At 37.0% G+C, this 20886-nt stretch overlaps 1 protein-coding gene across 1 annotated transcript in view; it reads left to right on the forward strand.

Annotated features, from left to right (window-relative positions):
- Positions 1-20886, forward strand: part of DPP10 (dipeptidyl peptidase like 10) — a 648385-nt gene that overhangs the window by 529558 nt on the left and 97941 nt on the right. The window contains exons 8-10 of the mRNA XM_060151528.1: positions 910-1030; positions 11503-11657; positions 19344-19441. Of these exons, the coding sequence (XP_060007511.1) occupies positions 910-1030; positions 11503-11657; positions 19344-19441 (374 nt within the window). The remainder of the gene's footprint in view (positions 1-909; positions 1031-11502; positions 11658-19343; positions 19442-20886) is intronic.

Below are 20886 nucleotides of genomic sequence, written 5' to 3' on the forward strand. Positions count from 1 at the left end.
TTGAACAATATTTTACTCCCCGCAACAAGTGGATGAAACATGGCTCTGTGACAGTTATATCACACAGACCAACAGTTTGAAATGTTTGGCATTAAAAATATTTTAAAGTGAATTATAAATAATTTTATCCTGAATTCTCTCTATTAAAGATAGTTCGTTTTTTGTGGACAGACACTTTAATTTCTACTGCTGTTCCTGTATTGGGACTATTGTTGTTGCTGCTGGTGGTGTTGATATTATTTTGTAAGACTGTAATGTATTCATATTAAAACTCTTTCTTGAATCCTCAAGCACAAGGTTATTATTACTGCTATGCTATTTAGGAAAGAATTACCAGGGAAGACTGAGGCATAGGGAGGTGTGTTCCACTTATCAATCTGAAAGAATTTTGCCAGTGTTTCCTTTCATTAGTGGATCTTTGAGTTGAGCTGGAGAGAATCAGAGACATTCTCTAAAGATTATTTTATTGATCACCAATGCATTTTTTGGTAAAAGACCCCAAATTGAGGTTTTTCGAGTTGTTTGCTGTTACTAAAATGACATCTAGTACAGTTGTCAGTCTCTTAAGCCTGCAGAATATTATCTCAAACCCAAACCAATTTTGTGGTATGAGAAAAAGATTATTAAGTAGATGAAACATTGTTGTCGAATATATGGATTTAAAAGCTTCAATAGCTAGTACCATGTATAATTTCTAAATGATAACTGGATATTATATGATAGAGAAAGAAACAGCCATTAATAATTGAAAGCAATAAAAATATACATTAAATAAAAACAAATTGAAAGCAGGCAAATAATAAAACACTTAGCTCTTCAGCTATTATTCTATTATATGAAAGTTTAAAAAAAGGCTTCCTAATATTTTTGGTTTTTTGGTTTGTTTGTTTTACATGTTTCCTGATCCAGATTTATATTTTTGAAAATAATATCTACTATCAACCTGATATAAAGAGTAGTTCATTGCGACTGACATCTTCTGGAAAAGAAGGAATTATTTTTAATGGAATTGCTGACTGGTTATATGAAGGTGAGTGAAAAGATTTAGTTTCAAAAGAATACAAATGATATATTTTTATACAAAATCTATAAGAAAAATCTGTTCAATTATAACAATACTTATAGCACTATTTCTTCCTCTCATTTCCTCTCAAAATTGCCTTCATGCTTTCATATCTTTGCATCTGCTCATGTTTTGACTGGTTATGATTTACATCTACTTATATAATTCCATGTTTGAGATATATATATATATATATATATATATATATATATCTCACATATACACACATACACATTTTGTTCAGGCTAAATAGATCTTATTTTTGGTGATGCTTAACTAATGAAAATGAATAATCACCTTACATCACTCTGGAATTAGATGCTGAATTTTTCTGACTCTGGGAAAGAATAAACAAAATCCTTTACTATTCAAAAAGTGCATGAAAGCCACTTAATTATTAGTCATTTCCATTAAGAACATTCTGCACATTTTAAAAGCCACTGTATAGGGCCCAAAATATTCAATAAAACCTACCTAAAAAGTTATTTATAATAACTGTTGAATCAAGTTTTCCTAATAGCTGAGAATATAAGAAGGAATCAGGTGATGAAAACCTCTATCCAATTTTATCATGTACCAATTATCAGCTAGTTATAGGTACAGATTGCCTAGGAAAAACTCAAAGTGTGAGTTTAAACCCTACGTTTCAGACTCTACAACTGATCTTGGCAAAATACATCAAAATTTAAACTAAGTTAGTCTATTAAATTAAAAATTATAAAGCAAGAATCTTCCAGAGAATAAATTTTACTCTTGAGCAATACTGGCAAATGCAATCTTTCTAGCTCAGAGTTGCTACTTTTAATTATGTAAGAAAGTAAATCATTTAGTTTATTCATTCATTCCATTCATTCATTCATGCTCTCATTTGACAGATATTATTGAAGACCTACTATGTTCCAAGTACTTGTCTAAGTGCTGAGATACATCAGGAAACAAAACAAAGTTCTGCTCTCAGGACTTTACATTAAAAGGAAAATGTTGCTGGGTGGAACTATATTATTAAGGAAGAGACATTGTAGCCCTCAAGATTTACACATATATGTGTACGTGTGTATTTATATCTATAATATATTTTGTGTATAAGCTAGCATCAAATAGTAAAAGCCACAGTTTATTCTGAGGAGTAGGGGAACCTACTGTGGAAATATCAGTGATAATTATACTATGAAATTTTACAAAATGAAATGCACAAACAGATTAGTAGGATTCTTTGGTTGAGAGTGTCAAAAAACTGACTCTGGCTTTCTTATTTCAAATGATGGATTATTAGAGGGGCCTGAGATGCCCCAATGAATTGAAAAAACAGGTGAGGAACAAACTTGAAACCTTGGTAGTTCTGAGAATCTAGGTAGTAAGAATTAACCACCTCTTACCTAGAGGAGCTAGGAAAGACACACCTTTTATCTTCAAAATATTTTTGGTACTGTAGGAGACCCTGAAAGATGAAGAAACCATGCCCATGCAGTGTACTAAGTAATAAATCACAGTAAACACAGGATTCTATGAAAAAACAAAGGAGTCAGACTTAGCCCATTTTAGGGATTTGTAAATATTTTCTTAATGGAGAAACCCTCTGAGCTGAGCCTCAAAGGATAAGAAGTTTAACACAGAAGAAGAAACCAGGAAGGAAAAATCCAAGCAAGAGTTAAAAGCTTGAAGAATCATAGAAGGGTTAAATAGCATAGTGTGTGCCCAGGGAACTAAAATCAGCTTGGTATTATTGAGGCATAAAATTTGAGAAAAGGAAGGCAACACGAACCAAGAGGCAGTAACCCTAAAAATTATCTGGGATTTCAATTATTTTTCCACTATTAAATGGAGAAACTAATACAGCTTTTCAGGAAAGGAAGTGTCAAGATTAGATCTTCCGCATAAATAGATCATTTTGGCTAGAATGTAAAGCTGGAATTGAATAGTGAAAAGAACCAATGAGCAGCTATAAGGCTTTTTCTATGTTCTATCAAGAGATAATGAGCAAGAGGACTAGGGTTAAAGCAGGAAGAAGGAGGGAAGATTCTAAAATTGATGAGGCAGTAAAATAGGTAGATCTTAGTGTTTAAATGGACGAGATGGATTGAAGAAGTCAAGAATGAATCTTTGGCTTCTGGTTTGGATCACTAGTAAATAGTGGTGGCAGACACAGTGAGTAGACATCAGAAGGAACAGTAGACTCAGGGAGGAGAGGAATAATTTAGTGGGAACATTGGTGCTTCACAGTGTGCTAGTATGCTACTTTGGGTGACAAAATGTGATCCTTAACATTCAAGAAATTTTGAGTCAACTAGGGGTAAACCCAATGTAGGATGTACTGACTTGACACTGATCAAGATTTGGGCCTCTGTCCTTTAGGGAAGGCTTCATATAGCTTATGGAATTACATCTTTGAGGAAATTATAAGGAGAGAAATTAAAGACCACTATTTGGGAAATAAGGTTATCTTCTTAATTAGAGAATAAAAACCTGTATATTGGGGCTGAAACTGAACAGTGTGTTGAGGGATAAGCAGGACAAATGAGTAACAAAAACTTTTGTTTTGGGGATGACACTGTAAGTCTGACACTTTCCAAAAAGGGGGAAATGGAAAAATTATGGGTTTTGCCATTCAAATTAAATTCAATCCTTTGGGCTCATATGTTCTAGGTATACTAGGAAATTCCAGATATGCTATGTGAGTTAATTCTTACGATGCTAGTATATCTAATCACTTACTGAAGAAACCATGATTCAGGGAGGATAGGTGACTTGGACGTGCCCTCAGCGTTCACAAGGGTAGAGCTGACACTTGAATGTGTGTCTTCAAAGTCAGTGCTTCATCCTGGGCTACTCCACCTGTTACAGTGCAGGCCTTTCACTCTTCCCTAAGGGATGACATGCATTATGGACCTAAGGTGTTAGATTTCCCTGGTCTCTTTCATCAGCCAGAGACTCTGAACCCTACTGTCCATGGACTTACCTCAATTCTTGCTTCAGTTCCAAGAGAAGGGACCTTACGAAGGGAATAAGTGTTAAGGTTTGGCAGAGGGATTTAGGCAATTCATACATCATTGATTTTCCCTCAGCATTTTGCTTGGCATCCCCAACCTATGGTTCAAAAGTCCCACACGGGCCTTAATCACTTACTATCACTTTGCTTGTCCAATGTGTCAACACCTCCCAGAATCCAGACCTTCTCTTTTCCTTCAGTATACTCATGAAAAGGCAGTACTACCTATTAGAAATGCATATGATCTTCAGCAGTATATATGTGATACTCTAGTGTAGAGATTTCCTTTTTATTACTTTGCAGAAATCAATTATAATATGAGTTAGCATGTGTGGGAAACCCAAGAAGGAACATGTAACATTTCCACTTACTTTTTCTAAATGGAAATTTACCTTCTATAATTATCGTAGGAAAAGATTAGAAGAGTCACATAAAAGATAATAAAATGTTTTTATGGCAAATATTAAGTGCGTTAGGGCCAGGCCATTCTGTGAGTGTGCCTATTGCTCCCAACCACAGTCACTAATGTGGAGTCTTTAAAAGTCTTTTAAAAGTGTAATTGTTTCTATTTCTAGTATTACGCAATTCCTAAGGAAAGTAAAAGCAAATAAAATATAATGTGGGGCTTCCCTGGTGGCGCAGTGGTTGGGAGTCCGCCTGTCGATGCAGGGGACACGGGTTCGTGCCCCGGTCTGGGAGGATCCCACGTGCCACGGAGCGGCTGGGCCCGTGAGCCGTGGCCGCTGGGCCTGCACGTCCGGAGCCTGTGCTCCGCAACGGGAGAGGCCACAACAGTGAGAGGCCTGCGTACCCCCCCCCAAAAAAATATATATATATATATAAAATGTGTTTTAAAGAGTTGGTGAAGTTCATGGGGAATTCTCTGGTGGTCCAATGGTTAGGACTCCATGCTGTCACTGCCAAGGGCCTGGGTTCAATCCCTGGTCTGGGAACTAAGATCCCACAAATCACGCAGAGCGCGCCCCCCCCCCAAAAAAAAAGAGTTGGTGAAGTTCAGAAGAAAAATAAAACATTGTGCTCAAAATGAAACATTTTAAGTATAATTTACACAAAGCACCTCAAATCTTATTCACATAAATCGGCATATTTAACGTGGTAACTTAACTAAACAAAGTATCAGATCAATATTTTGTTTAAAAAAGGTAAAGTTCACAGCTGCCAAGTTTACAACTTTGAAAATCTCCATGGAGTATTGAATCTATTAAATAGAAACAAAAAATGACTGTCACTTTCAGTTATTTGAATAATGGAGCTGACATGCCTAAAAGATTTATAAATATATTTTAGAATCTCGTATTTTAAAGGAATCCTTCTCTGAAATTCAATCTAACAGTTGTTGAGCACATATATTTGTCAGACATCATCTGAGAGCAATACAATGAGGAATATGGGTTTCTATGTTTTGGGTATTTCCAACTAAATGGAGAGAAAAACTATAACCAGCTATTATATAATGAAACATTTGAAGCATGGTAAATAGAAATATAAGTAGAACTACATGTCATCATATTAAATATATGTATAAATAGAATTAATTCTGATGCGTTGCGGGAATATAGGGTGGTTTATAGAAGAAATGGTTTTTGCATTGAGCTTTAAGAATGACAAGAATAAAGAGGTGAGAGAAGAAAATTACAAGATAAACAATATGCTTATCAACAAATTGGGATTGTTGTTTTTTTGTTATTTGGTGAGAATAATGCAAAATGCCTGTATTCACCGCCTTCTCATAGACACAGGAAGTCACATTCGTCCATTCATTGATTCAACAAATATTTACTGAGTACTTACTAAATCCCAGTAAAACTGAACTGTGACATATAAAAGAAAAAAAGATTAGAGATGCAGCCATGGAAGCCAGAGGAAGATAGGATGATAAACAACAATGCTAAGTCTCAGGAGGTCAAACAAGCTAAGGATTCCAAAGTTACTGTTTGATTTGCTACCAGAATTTGACTAGAACAAAATCAGTCAAGTGGTGGTGCCAGAAGCAAGCCTGCAGTGGGTGGAGCTGTAAATGGGAAGTGAGAAGGTTATGAACATAGACAATTCTTTCAAGAAAGTTGACAGTAAGATACAGGCAATAAGGGGAAAAAAATCAACCAAAACCCAGGGCTGACAGTAGATCCTCAGGAAATGCTATCTAAGTTGATAAACTACAAATGGATAAAATCAGCTGAGTTTTCGGAATTGCTTGTTAATCTGAACACAGTGGTCGTATAGGAGTTAATTTTCTGTGAGTGCTTTGTGTTGAGGCTATATTTTTAAGTGTCTGTGATATAAAACCACATGTGTTGAGAACTCCATCTGCTCTGCCGTGAGATTTTCTAAGTCAGTGTAACAAAGACATTGAAGAGCCACGCCTACGTTGAAATGGAATGGAATGCAATGTGTAAAAATACATTGTTTGTAAATAATCTGATTACAGGTAGTTTCAATCCATGAGTAAAAGTCCATACTAGCTGCAATTAAAGAATGTGTGCCTTGTTCAAGAGGACTTTGAAGCAAATGCATATTAAGGATTCTTTTATTTATCTACTTTCTATTCGGGTAGCTTTTTTTATATACCTGAAGGAAGTCACATAACTCTTTGTATATACTACTTTGCTCTTTTATCATTTTTGTGAGGAACAACTTTAGGCATAAATCACTCTAAAATAAATAAAGGTAGATGATGTCCAGTTTCTACTGAATGGTGCTCTCAAATTGGGGCCATTCTCATTCTTGGGAAGTACTTGTGTACGCGTACTTCAGCACCCAGGATAGAACCTGCTTCTTAGAAACCCTGAGTGTTGATTTTGGGCAACACAATCTGATCTCTCTGTACCTACAGGTCTTACAAGACTTAGAGTTTACGTGCCCTCAATTGGCAGCATGTTTGTTCTCCAGTGTTACGTGGCTCACTCATGTCTCCTCACCTGAATGTTAAGTTACTTGAATAAATCAGGGTCAGGATCACTACTGGAAAAAAAAAATGGCGCATTCAGAATAGTATTCAGCTTTATCTATGAAGAGGCCACTTGTAAAAGACAAGGAATATACAACCTGTGGCTAGTAATGGTTTAGCCGTTAATACCTGAAGAGGGAAGGGGGGCAGCTGTTACTAGGGCCTAGAAGGAGGGAGCCCTGGAGTTTTCACAGTATTAGAAGCAGTGAGTTTTGGTTGAAGAAGACAGCCAAACCCACATGATTTCCATGGGTGGAAACCAACAAAATAAATACCATGCACTAACTTTTTTCTCTTTATTTGATTTGCCTGGCTTCATATTGGCCACACTTTGAGTTTTTAAACTCAGACACCATGGGGATGTTCTTATTATTCAAATGAAAAGTCTGTGGCCCCAGAAAAGGAACACACAGAGTCTCATCTGCTGCCCTTTCATTGTAGAGTGATGTTAGTCCATTACATACCTGTCTGAAATTGACAGCCAGTATCTGTGTTTTCCATATAAGGTTTGGGGGGAAATGGCCCCATTAAGAAAGGAAATAACTTATCATATGGCCTTAATTGGTAATCATAGCTCCTTTCCTGAACTGTTCATTCCTTTTTCCATGTACCTTCAGTCAGCATCTTGACTAGATAGGTCATTTACCTGGTGCATCAAACCAAAACTTTATTCCTGCCAAATCTTATTCCTTTGCTTCCTCTTCTTAATAACTAGGTTGCTACCGTTTTAGTTTTCCATTGAAATGGAAATTGGCATGTAGAAATGTGGAACTGGAAAATGAGATGGAATTAGACAAAAGGGTATTTGTGAATCTGCTGAATTCCAAATGTCTTCTTCCTTTTCCTTCTTTATATAGTAAAGGCACATTTTCTTCCTGGCAGATGATATTAATCGTTGACCCCGCACAGCGACTGTGTTTTCTGTCAGTTTATTTTTCCAGGCACACTGAGCCCAAAATGGTCAGGGAAAAATTTCAGCTTCTAATTCAGAGGAACAGAATTGTGACTATTTTCCTTGTTTGGAGGCAATCCTCCCTTAGGTATTAGGACTTCTACACCCACCAAGCCCATTGTCATGAGGTTAAGAAACAGAAGGTTGTGTCCAGGGGATTATTGATGTGATAGTGAAAGAGAACACGACACTTCCACCCCTTAGCTCCTAGATCTGTGCTTCCTGGTTATGCAGGCGGACACAGAGCCTCCTCTGCTATGAATGTGCTCTGGTGGACATTAAGCAGGACACTAGTATCTGGAGGATAACATCCCAACTTCAAGGATGGTGTCAAAAAAAATAGTGCCTACATCGAGGTAGAGCAGACTATTTTACTCTTCTATCAAGCCTGGCTAGTGGGGAGCATGAAGAAATCAGTGAATGCCATTCTGAGTCCATTGCCTTCCTTTTGCTGTAAAATATTTGCTGTGCGGAGGTGACACAGTGTGGGTTATTGCGGTAATGGATAAGTTATTCTGTAAGTCCACGAACAGCAGTGCTGATAGGACTACAGGCAGCAAAGACATGTCCATATCTAGAATATGTATCGATTTCTGTTATGGCAAAATTCTACCCTTTCTTGATGGAAGAGTTACCCTGTAATCCACCTGTCACCAGGTAGTCAGCTGGGCCAGCTGGGAAATAATGCCATGTCAAGTGTTTAGTAATGATCACTATCATTGGCAGCGAGAGACAACCTGGCATGCACTCGGTGGTCATACTGTCCATCTGGTCATTGAGAGCCTCCTCTGCTATGGATGTGCTCTGGTGGACACTAATATCTTCACATTTTTACATTTTTACCCCTCCTGAAAAGTCCATGCACTTATTTTCCCTAGACTTCCTGTCACTCATTCTGTGATTTAATTTTCCATATCCCTGATCAGGTGACCATTTATTAGTTACTGTGCATGAGTCTGGATGGACCTATGCTTCAGGCCAAGTCTCCTTCCGCAAGAAGTAGAAAACTAAATATCTTGTTTAAAAGTCTTCCAACTGGGAGGATTTATGTCTATTATAGTCTTTTTAGGCCACTCCTGGGTAAGATTATAGTGCAGAGCCTGTCCAGTTCCAGTGTGTTCAAGTACATCACGCAAACCTGCCCATAAACCAGGCCTACATTTACTCCTCCTCTGCCAGCTTATGTCAGGATGTCAGAGGCATAGGCATCCTGAGGCCTAGACGTGAAATGGAGGAGAAAGGATAAAGCAGAGGATGCAGTACGATGGGCAGTTCACTTATACGTTCTAGTCCAGTTCCTTATAAACCACTTCTATCTTATAGTGGAATATAGCTGTATGTGTTTAGTTTTATGGTCAGTGAATCAGATAAGATGGACAGTTTGGGTTGCATAGTCACTTGGTATCCCATGGTCAGGCTAATTATTTCTACCATAGCTCAGTAGAGAGCTGCTTTTGAATTGGGGAATATTTATCGGCACAGGAGAAAATGGCCTTTCCCTAAAGCTTGTAATGCCTGTGCTCTGATTGTCATACGGTGATTGCCGGAAGCTTCACACAACATCTCTGTTTGGGAAGGACACTTGGATTACCGTCGTATCTGCTGGGTCACAGGGTGAAGATGGTAGGAAAGATTGGACCATGGCCTTGGTCTGCTGCACAGCCCTCTCCTGCTCAGGTTCTTCTCAGAACTCGCAGTTTTAGAGGTTACCTGGGAATAAAACAGGTCAGCACATGTGAATGTAGTTTATGGTGTTCTTCAAAATCCAGAGTACAGGCCCTCTTTACTTTTAAATAAATATAATCCCAACAAATTTCCTCACTTTTTAATAGATATCCCAGTGTATCCCAGGCTACTACATCTCTAACCTTTTCCCTAGGGATGCAGCCTCTTAAAATTTACAGGAATTACTCTTTCACTCTGCCTTTATGCAGAGGAGGTCTAGCTCCCTTGTATAGAGGTTGCTTCAGTCAGCAAGAAGACTTGTGGAAATTTTGAGGTTCAAAATCTTCAACCGACATTCCACCATAAAATGTGTTATTTATGAGACTGGTCCAGAAAGCAGTAAGTGTGCTGCACACATCTACCCAAGCACCCTTAGCCTATTTGTCAGGCTCCCAATACTTCTCTACCAATATTGCTGTCTTAGCTTTAAAACACAAGTGAAGTTGAGACCCTAATCTGTGTTGCACCTCTGCAACACTTTCTATGTTCTCTCGGACCTCAGCCACATCTGCTCTTCAACTACAGAAGAGAGGGACCCCAAAGTTGCCATGGTGACCTTTTGTGTTTTCCTAATTTAGTTGTCATGATTTCAATTTCTGTTTATTCCTATGTAATCCCTCTGAGGTGTCATAAGAACTTCACTTATAATCTTTATTGTTGTCATTTTTGTAGCAACTGAGTGTCACCATCACTTGTCCTCCAAACGCTTTTCCTCTCTAGCTGCATTTTATTCTATGTCATCACCAGTGACAATTGATTATTCATTGATTCCATCCCTTGCTATGGATTATCTATGCTCCCAATTCCCCCCAAAAAAGTTATTATTACATCAAAGGTCTCCAACCTAATCCCAAAATCTAATTTTGAAGGTGTCTTTTCTGAGTCTACTGCTGGTATTATGTTAGGGTCTTAAAAGGAAAAGAGTTAGCATATTCAATAATTTGAAAACTCTTTATTTACAAAAAGATAATTTACAGAGGTGAAGGTATAGGGGATCCATAAATGACAGAACTATAATCTAGACTAGTAGCAGCCAGGCGATGTGCACCCCTATGATGATAGAAGTGAGCCATGATCAGATTCAAAAGGAGAAAATTGTGTAGATGAGGCTGCATTGATAGGAGTAGTGAGATCATTTAAAGCACTCAGCAAGCCTCAGGTGACATTTCAGGACAGAGCCAAGGGAATACATACTCTGACTTTACTCTCCTTCTTCTAATCTCTTGCCACAGTACCATAGTGGCCATGCTCTAGAGAGCATGGGAGCCCTTTTGATATAGTTCATACAGGTTAATTTCCTGGGCCAGAAATCAGGTGTAGAAAAGTGGATAGTGGATCGGGGGTCACGTGAAAGATATCCAGTATATTTTTTAAAATTTTATTTCCTTAGAGCTTAGGATAGTTTAACGAATCTAATAGGTATTCCACTTGTTTGATGATGAGAGGATGGAAATATGACTGAATGCAGATATGAATGAATAACGACACGAATATGGTTTTATGCCATGTTTCAGTCTTCAATTACTGTTCTCATTCTTTTTACTCTGATAGTGCTTTCATCTCCTCTGTTCACATTGTTGACAATCCATGAAATCCTGACTTCACTGCTTTATTCTTTCCTTTCTTTGCATCTCCTTTTCTTGGGATCAAAAGGGTAGCTCAGAAATACAGAATGCTTCATGAAGTTGATAAAATCCACCACACTGTATAGAAAATATTTATGTCCAATGAAGATTTCAAGGACAGATGTTTGTGGGTCACTGAACCCACATCTACAGTTGTTTTCAAATAACACTCGTTTATTCTAGAGGAACTCCTGCATTCTCACATCGCCCACTGGTGGTCACCAGATGGAGAAAGGCTTGCCTTCCTGATGATAAATGATTCCTTGGTGCCTAACATGGTAATCCCCCGGTTTACTGGAGCTTTGTATCCCAAAGGAAAGAAGTATCCATACCCTAAGGTAAGTGAAGTGGAAGCGCTGTTTGTCCCCCCTCTCTGTGTGCCCGTGACTTGATTGATAGTATTCTCGGTTCATGAACAAGTTGTCTTTGGAGAATAAAATAAGCCCCCTTACCAGTCGACAGAGTCATCATTTTGAGAGCTTGCAGTGGTCTGTGCGCAGTGCCTGTGTATGAACAGCTAAAGATGATTCAAGGGTGCAGGAACTTTTGCTGTATTTCTTTCACTTTGATGCTCTCATTCTTTATCCCTCACCTTCCTAGTTGAAAAGAGGGTGAGAAAACATAAGAAGCAGCATTGATCCCAGGGCAAAAGTTTCTCCAAGGTTTTTCTGTGAGTTGTTAATAGCTATTATACAGGAGCAAAAAGTGTCACAGTCAAATAAGTTGGGAATTCTCAGTTTAAAAAAAAAAAAATCTAGCTTTTTTTCAGATGATTTCTTAGAGCACTTAATATACTGCTTGCTAATGTGTATTATAAATCTCCTAAAAAAGTAGACTGAGCATAAAGAATCCCTAGTAAGGAACAGACTAAGCATAAATAATCTCAATAAAAAATAGACTAGGGCTTCCCTGGTGGCGCAGTGGTTGAGTCCGCCTGCCGATGCAGGGGACACGGGTTCGTGCCCTGGTCCGGGAGGATCCCACATGCCGCGGAGCGGCTGGGCCCATGAGCCGTGGCCGCTGAGCCTGCGCGTCCGGAGCCTGTGCTCCACAAAGGGAGAGGCCGCGGCGGTGAGAGGCCCGCGTACCGCAAAATAAATAAATAAATAAATAAATAAATAAAAAATAAAAGACTAAACATAAAGAATCACCAATAAAGAATAGACTAACCATAGAGAATTTATTAGTATTAATATTAGCACCAGTATTATTTTGGCAGAACATACTTTATCAAATGCTGGGGTAGAACCATAGCCAGGCATAGCTGGAATAGATGGAATTGTTTTATTGAGTGAAGCGAATATGGAAACCCTGCCCAGATAGCAAAACTATTTTTAAGTGTTGGGTGAGGCCTCTGAAAGCAGGCTGTGGAACCATCTGGAGTGTATTGGTTTTCCTCTTATATGTCATCGTTAATTATTTAAGGTCTCTTGCTTTAAATTTTATATTCCCCATGTTTACAAAACAAAAAAAAGTGAGCCCCCCCCCGCAAGCATTAATCATGTAAGGATGTCTTATAGAAAACTTTTAAAATTCAAGTTTATACATTTTAGCTCTTAATGAGGTAAGAGAAGGCTGCTGATTTCATTTAGAAGTCTTTATTAAGCCATTTCTTTAGTGAGTTGTACCTTGTGTTTCCAAAGTCCAATAGGTTTTATACCTTTAAGTTTGTGCAGTACCTTAACTGGGCAGAGTACTGGAAAAATTATCCATCACGTGTATTTTTCTACTCCTGCAATGAAGGCATGGTCGGGGGGGATGACTTTCCTCATTTTCCTATCTTCTACAAGACTCAAGTTATCCAAGGTGGGGACAGGAGGAAGGAAAGTAGTGAATATGGAGAGTCAGGGCTGCGAAGCCTGTTTCCTCAGGGAGATTCTGTGCTATCTTTCTCCCCATCCTATCTTCCTTCCAATAGGTTGTAGTAACAGAGTGACTGATTGACAGCTACGGAAGACAGCAGGTTTGAGAGGAATAAGATTCCATGATTTTGAAATATTATTTTTAGGGTCTTCTCTGGACATAGATCTGAAAGCACATATACTCAGTGCTCTTCAGGAAAAAATGGCAATTTGACCTAACAACAGAATAATTATATTTCCCAAGACATTTGTATGGTACTCCAAGAAAAGTACTTATGTCTTCTCCAATTGTAGATTTAGCCATGTTTTATGTATGACAGTTTGTGCGGGTACAACATACCTGTACCAGTTATTTTTTCCAGAGAAAAAATTAAAAGATTTTTGAAATATATTCTCACCCCATTTGATTTACTTATAATAATGGAAGTTCACCTGACAATGTAAATACAAAATGAAGAATGGGTCCATACTGTGAAAAGCACATGTCAATGGGCAAGACAGTCACTCAGAGCTGTTCAGTGTGTGCATTGCACAAAGGGAATAAAATCAACCCCAGGGAAAGGATCACTTTCTGTAATTCATTTTCCAAGAGGAGTGGGGATTTTAGGATTCACACAGAAGAGCCATATGTAATAGCTGCATCTTCGAGTTGCCTTCTCAGTTACAGACTCTTGGTGCTTGAACTTGGACACTCCTAGGCCTTATAATTTTATCAAGACTGAGGCAAACAAATGGACATACAGAAACATCTGAGAAAATCTAAGAAAGTCATCAGTAAGTCAGAAGATACTGGGTTGACAAACCTAGACAATTTGTTTTTATTTAGTAAGTTATTATTTAATTAATTAATATTTCTTAATAGTAAAGCTAGGCATAAAATAATAATAATGTTTGTTTACTAAATGGTAAATCCTGTGTGCTAATAATATGCTATATATTTTCAGGGAGACTTTTCACGTTTTTTCTTCATTCGGCCGTCTTCACAAGTGCCTCTGTTTTACAGTTGGGCCAACTAAGCTTCTAAAAGGCTAAGTCCTTTTATAAAAGTCATACTTATTTAGAGAACAGAGAAATAACTCAAGTTTATTGATTCTGTCTCTCTCTCTCTTTCTGTCTAAAACTACCATAGGTTAACTTGTATCTCAGAAGATGTAGCTGGAATCAAAATATCTCCTTGTCAGGTTAACGAATAGATGTGGAGCTCTCTTTGCTCCATTAACTGCAAATGACTCAGCTCTGTATGAGTAAAATTCTTAGCCTGTATATTTAATAAATGATGTATGTAATATATAATGAAGGTCCTGAGTGTGTATTAATGACTACCATTGAGGAGTATTAAAAATAAAGACAAATATTATAGTGGCCAAAGAGAAAGAATCCCAAGTCCTCACGTGGCTGTCAGTAGAAATATCTGCCCAGGTGCTTAAGACAACAGGACTCAAAGAAACTAGGTCTGGGTTTTCATCCTTGTTCTCAGAATAAATTTCAGAATAATTTTCGGTCTATTACTTGAATTTTCAGTCTCATTATTTTCTACTCTGGTTTAAAAAAAAGTTTGTTAGTTTTTCCACTAACAAATGTGTTGTTTTGATTTGTTCTTACTTATGCAATAAACTTCCAAAAAGTGGTGCTTTAGACATCGAAGTAATGCATAGAGTTCACACTAAATTGTGCTTCAAATTAAACTAGATTAAAACGAGTGCAGCAAATACCCAATGTGGTCAGGTTTACTAACGAAATACTTACACTAAACAAATATATTTGTATTTTGCTTAATTCAGCATAATTCAGAATTTATAAATACCCTATCATTAGCAATTCAGCACAAAAAAGATGCACAGTTCTATCTCAGCAACTCAGGTTAATCTTCTTAATTAAAACATTATCTCATTTAATGACAGTTTGGTTGCCAGTAAAATAAGGTTAAGTATTATTGAGGCTTGTGTTTCAGAATCATAGAGGAAGGATTCTATGGGTTTGCAGTCTTTGTAGCAAATTAGACTGTTAAAAAGCGAATAGATGAACTCCTCTAATTTGCAAACTATTGAAACAATTCAAATATTAAAGGGTACAAATGAACTTGCAATGTGCACTTAATTTCAAAACTCCAAGGAAAGAAATCAAATTGAGATTATAGAATGCTAGAGAGCTGAATTTTGGAAAGAGCTTAATGTTTGGTTTTTTGTCTAAAACTGACCATAGGTGTACACAACTTTTTTTTTTAGATGTTTTCATTTCTTTACTTTCTTTCAGTTCCAGTAATTTCATACAAATTCAGAGGGAGATAACAGACTTGCATTGCCTTTGAACCAAACGGATGTTAAGTGGTTATGTTTTCATTTATCAATGATCCTCTTGTTTAATGATGGCTCCAAACTTTTCTTTTATTTGAATCTGAAAGTATTTAAAATTCATATAATAAATTAGTTGGCATTTTTCATAAATGCTTTATTATAGTAATGGCTTTCTAACTTTATCTTGTACTTCAATCATGGACTTTTAGACTCATGGTGTGTACACAACCTTTAATTTGTTTTCATGTGAAAGCTAATTGGGATACCAGTGATCCTGTATAGTCCTATAGACCTGAAAAAAACTGCCTTAATATGTGGTAATAACTGTGTATATCTTTGACAAAGTATGTCATGAAATAAGACATCACTGATAAGAATTCATAAAAATTGATCAAATTTAATTTAATTTCTCTTTTTCTTTAATCAGTTTTTTGAAAGATAAAAAATATGAACACAGTTTTTCACTCACTAGAAAAATCAGTGTCTGACCATTATTTTTAATTCATGAGTTAATTAATTATATAATTAAGTATATAATATTTTTTGGCACTTTTGAAAATCATCTTTTTTGTTAGTCCATATAACAAAAGTATGAGATGGTTTTTTCCACTGAAAGGAAATCTACTTTGGCTCAAAACTTCTGACTGTGACGTATTCTCAGAGAAATGTCTCATTTTTGAGAATCAAATAAAATAATACTTGAGGATCTTTAACATCCTGTCCATGGTCCATATCCAATAAATAACAGTCAAACTTGAACCCAGATTTCTCTGATTCGTAGATTAAACTGAACCAGTTCTCAAAATGTTGCCCTTTTGCCAGCAATGTCAGCCTCATCTGGGAAATTATTAGAAATGTGAATTCTCATGTCCCATCTAGACATTAAAGATGCTGGAGGTAGGCTTCAGCGGTCAGTGGTTTAATTAGCTTTCCAGGCCCTCTGGATGATTTTCATGCAAGTTCACCTTTAATAACTGCTGAGCAGTAGTATATATCTATATATAGATATATGCACATATATCAGTGTCTTAGCAACATTTGCATACTAATTATAATCATCTGGAAATCCTCTTACAACACAGATTTTTATGTCCACACCCAAAGATTCTGATTCTGAATATAGGTCCGTCCGTTTGGGGCCCATGAATTTGTGTTTCTATGGTTCTAATTGATGCTGCTGGTTTAAAAAAAGCACTTTGAATGACACTGCTAAATACTCTGCCCCAGCTCTAAATTTTAACATACCTGATCAAGCTAGAGAAATGGTTAGACTCAAAAAATAAAGAGAAAGACCAATACTTTCAGGGAGAAACATGGCAATGGAATTGAAACAAAAGTGATGTGAAAGGGACCTCCTAAATGAGGTAGAAGGCTAAATTGCCCAAGACAGATGAACCCAAGCACTGGAGGGTTTTAGAGCAATAAAAAGCTTTACAAAATTTGACACCTGACCCTTCTCTGTGAGGCAGGCTCATAGCTTATCTTCCAGGAAGCCCTTTATCATATGAACCATTTTCATAATCTCTCTTTATAGTCACTGCATTTCTAAAATGAAAGCCTTTCTGGACCCCTTTCTTTGGGTCAAACTTCTGATGTGTGTGATATGCTCCCACAGACGTGCTAGTCATTTTTTAAATGAAGACTTTATTTTTTAAGAGCAGTTTAAGATTCATAGCAAACTTGAGGGGACGGAAGATATTTGTACCATATACCCCCAGCTCCCACTTAGCACCCCCCATCAGAGTTGTGTGTTTGATATAATTGATGAAGCTCCATTGACACATCATAATCACCCAAAGTACAGAGTTTACATTACAGTTCCATCTTGTTGTTATGCATTATGGTTTTGGACATATGTGTAATGAAAAATACAGAGTGTTTTTCACTGCTCTACAAATCCTGTTACTTCGTCTATTCATCCCTCCTCCCTCCCCTCCATGTTCGTTATTTTTAATAACTTAACAAAACATTCTTGAGGAGCTATTACTGATTATTGGTGGAATGCATTATGTTGCTTCTCTCCTGATTTAACTCTGGGTTTTGTCAGTACCAATTCCTTGAACATGAATCTTTCTTTTTCTTTTTTTTTTTTTTTTTTGCGGTACGCATGCCTCTCACTGTTGTGGCCTCTCCCGTTGCGGAGCACAGGCTCCTGATGCACAGGCTCAGCGGCCATGGCTCACTGGCCCAGCCGCTCCGCGGCATGTGGGATCTTCCCGGACCGGGGCACGAACCCGTGTCCCTTGCATCATCAGGCGGACTCTCAACCACTGCGCCACCAGGGAAGCCCTGAATCTTTCTTTAAATCACTTTTATCATTCCCTTTAGATTTTTGTCAGGTCTTTTAATTCAACTCGCTTTTAATTTCCTTGTCCTTCTCTGTATATCTCACATGGTCTTCTCTTCACAAAGCAGCTACACCACAATGATACTGGTGTATTGTTTAGAAACACATTGAGCCACAAGTAGCCAATTGATTCTGTTAATTATTTATTCACATAAACATTCTTTCATTCGTTCATCCTACCTGCTTGAGATATATTGGCATAAGTTCCCATTTCTGCTCGCTAAGAGTTCACAGTGTATTTAGAAAAACTTTGAAGGCCTAGGAATGAATGGAAGCAAATCTAGAGCAGTTAAGAGCATCCTGGGGTTAAATACTAGCTCCCTCAGTTATTGGATGTTTCACCCTGCACAATTTGCTAAGCTCCTCCATTTTCATCTGGAAAATGGTTATAAATAAGTCTTAGGACTGTAGTAGGAACATAGAATACGATAATTCATGTGCTGCTTTAACACATAGTCGGAGCCAGAAACACATGAACTGCTATACAGACTAGTTATTATTTCATAAATTTTGATTTAATAAACTCAAATTACATTTTCTTACCACTGTCTTTCTAGTCTTCATGCCAGGTACATAGTGAGGGCATTCTGCTCCATGGTCCACATCCCAAGGGGCATTTATACCTCATTTAGTATTCATTATAATTTAAAAGAAAACCTATGATGATTAATGCATGGAAGAAATTAGGTATTGTGGAATTTTAAACATGTGGCACTGGGATAGGGTAGGTTTTCTTTTTCTTTCTTCTTCTTTTTTTTTTTTTTTTTTAATTAGCCAAGCTTTCTTCCCTTTGCTTTTCATATCCTATAGTGTGAGCAGCTGCTTTATCTACTAGTTGTTTTGTAAAGCCAGCCCTTCTGGTGTCATTCTAGGGGAAGAACACAGAGCATTGCCTAATGAGTAAAGTCATCATGATTTTCTGTCACCTTTAATTGTCTGACTAAAGTGCTAGAGAAGCAGCAATCTACAAAAACAATTGAGAGCAATCATGTTGTTGCATTTAAAATCATTTCTACTTTAGAGAAGTTAAACTTTTTTCCCCATTCTAACACAAAATTGTAAAAGAATCAAAATGCATTTTCTTTTCTCTTTCTGACTTACTCATATATATGGAATGTAAAAAAAAAATTGGTACTGATGAACAAGTGGCAGGGCAGGAATAAAGCCATAGACAGAGAATGGACTTGAGGACATGGTGTCAGGGGTTGGGGAGGGAAGCTGGGGCAAAGTGAGAGTAGCATCGACATATATACACTACCAAATGTAAAATAGATAGCTAGTGGGAAGCAGCAGCATAGCACAGTGAGATTAGCTAGAGGGGTGGGATAAGAGGTTGATGCAAGAGGGAGGGGATGGGGGATATATGTATGCATATGGCTGATTCAATTTGTTGTACAGCAGAAACTAACACAGTATTGTGAAGCAATTATTCTCCAATAAAGCTCTATTAAAAATGCATTTTCTTTCTTTCTCAATATATTCTAATAATGTATTTGCATTGCAACTTTCATTTTCTCAAAGGCAGGTCAAGTGAACCCAACAATCAAATTATATGTTGTAAACCTATATGGACCAACTCATACTTTGGAACTCATGCCACCTGATAACTTTAAATCAAGGTATGTAATTTCAATTTCACTTTTACCAGAAGATAGATCTCTTAACTCCAATTATCATTTTGTTGCAATTTAGAGAGAGATGTGATCAACTCAACAAATTCACTTGAAAATAAAACTGAGGTTGTGTCCATTAGTGCAGGAATGAACTCATTGTGGATCTCTTGTTGTTCCCAGGAAGCATTTAGAGTTTTGAGGTCATTACCAGCACCACAAAATGACTAAATATACTGATACCAAGAATTAGCTCTTTGGCAGGAGATGTGACAGAGAGATGGGAACAAAGGATAATTTTCCATTGAATTTTCTTCCTGAAAATAGTCACTCAATGTTTTTAAATGGTCCTCTTTCAAAGAGTATAATCTTCCTAAAATGTGTGTAATTTTCCAACCTTTTCCCTGTAACTTGCCAATGATTCCCTAGCTTTGTTTTCCACGCAGAGAAATTTAATGAGATTTTGTTTTGAAATATCCTACATAAGAATCCTGCTTATTTAAGTCTGAGTGGGGAGAAAAGAAACACATTTTATGGGTCAAAAACATAATTTTAATATTAGCAAAATTTCCAATATTTGAACAACTAATCAAATGACCATGTGGATTGTGAAATCCAGAGTGGTCTCAGACTTCAAAGGTGATTCTTTCAAATATTTTAATCCTGTGAAAATTTACAGCAGTCCTGGAGATGGAATAGGCAGCTGATTTAGGAAAATAGTTTTATACTGTATTGAATGGTATAAGGCTAAGCTTAGAGTTTGTTTTGATGACATCAAAAATAATCACAGGGTGACTGTTCAAGTAGAAATTCCATTCAGTGTTCCATTGACATATTTGGGAAAGTTTCATCATATTTGGGATTTTCACAGATAGTGCAGCCTTTAGCATGTAGAAATTTTTCCTACTTGAAAAATTATTAAAAATATATGGAATGCTTACACTGGAAAGACCCCCATTATTATCTAATATAAACTGTTCCTATTATTGGTGGAAAAGATGGGGCCCAAAGAAAAAGTATGCTAAAGATTAGTTGGTAGTAGTGGTAGAAAGTGAAGTAAAGCCTATTTCAAGTTATAGAGCATTTCATCTACGTTGTGATGAAAGATCTTACAGAGTCATTAAAATTGACTTATAGAATACAGTACAGTTGACTAAATCAGATGAAACTTCTACTTCTGAGCTTGGTTTACCAGCCATGAAAGATTTGGACACAAATGAAGCAATTATGAAAATTATTAATATTTTATGTGATCCTTAAGGCTTATCTTTTTCTCTGGTTTGTTCAGTGCTCTGAATTAACAATAAAGAACACTAACCTGGAGTGTTTGAGTCACATCTCTACTACCACTTTATTGTGTGACCCTGGATAAGTCACTGAACCTCTCTCTAAACCTGAATACCCTAATCTTAAAATAATAATTTCTCATTTTTATCAGTTTTTTAAATCTTTCA

Source organism: Lagenorhynchus albirostris, chromosome 6, assembly GCF_949774975.1.
Source record: "Lagenorhynchus albirostris chromosome 6, mLagAlb1.1, whole genome shotgun sequence".
Classification (NCBI taxonomy): Eukaryota; Metazoa; Chordata; class Mammalia; order Artiodactyla; family Delphinidae; genus Lagenorhynchus; species Lagenorhynchus albirostris.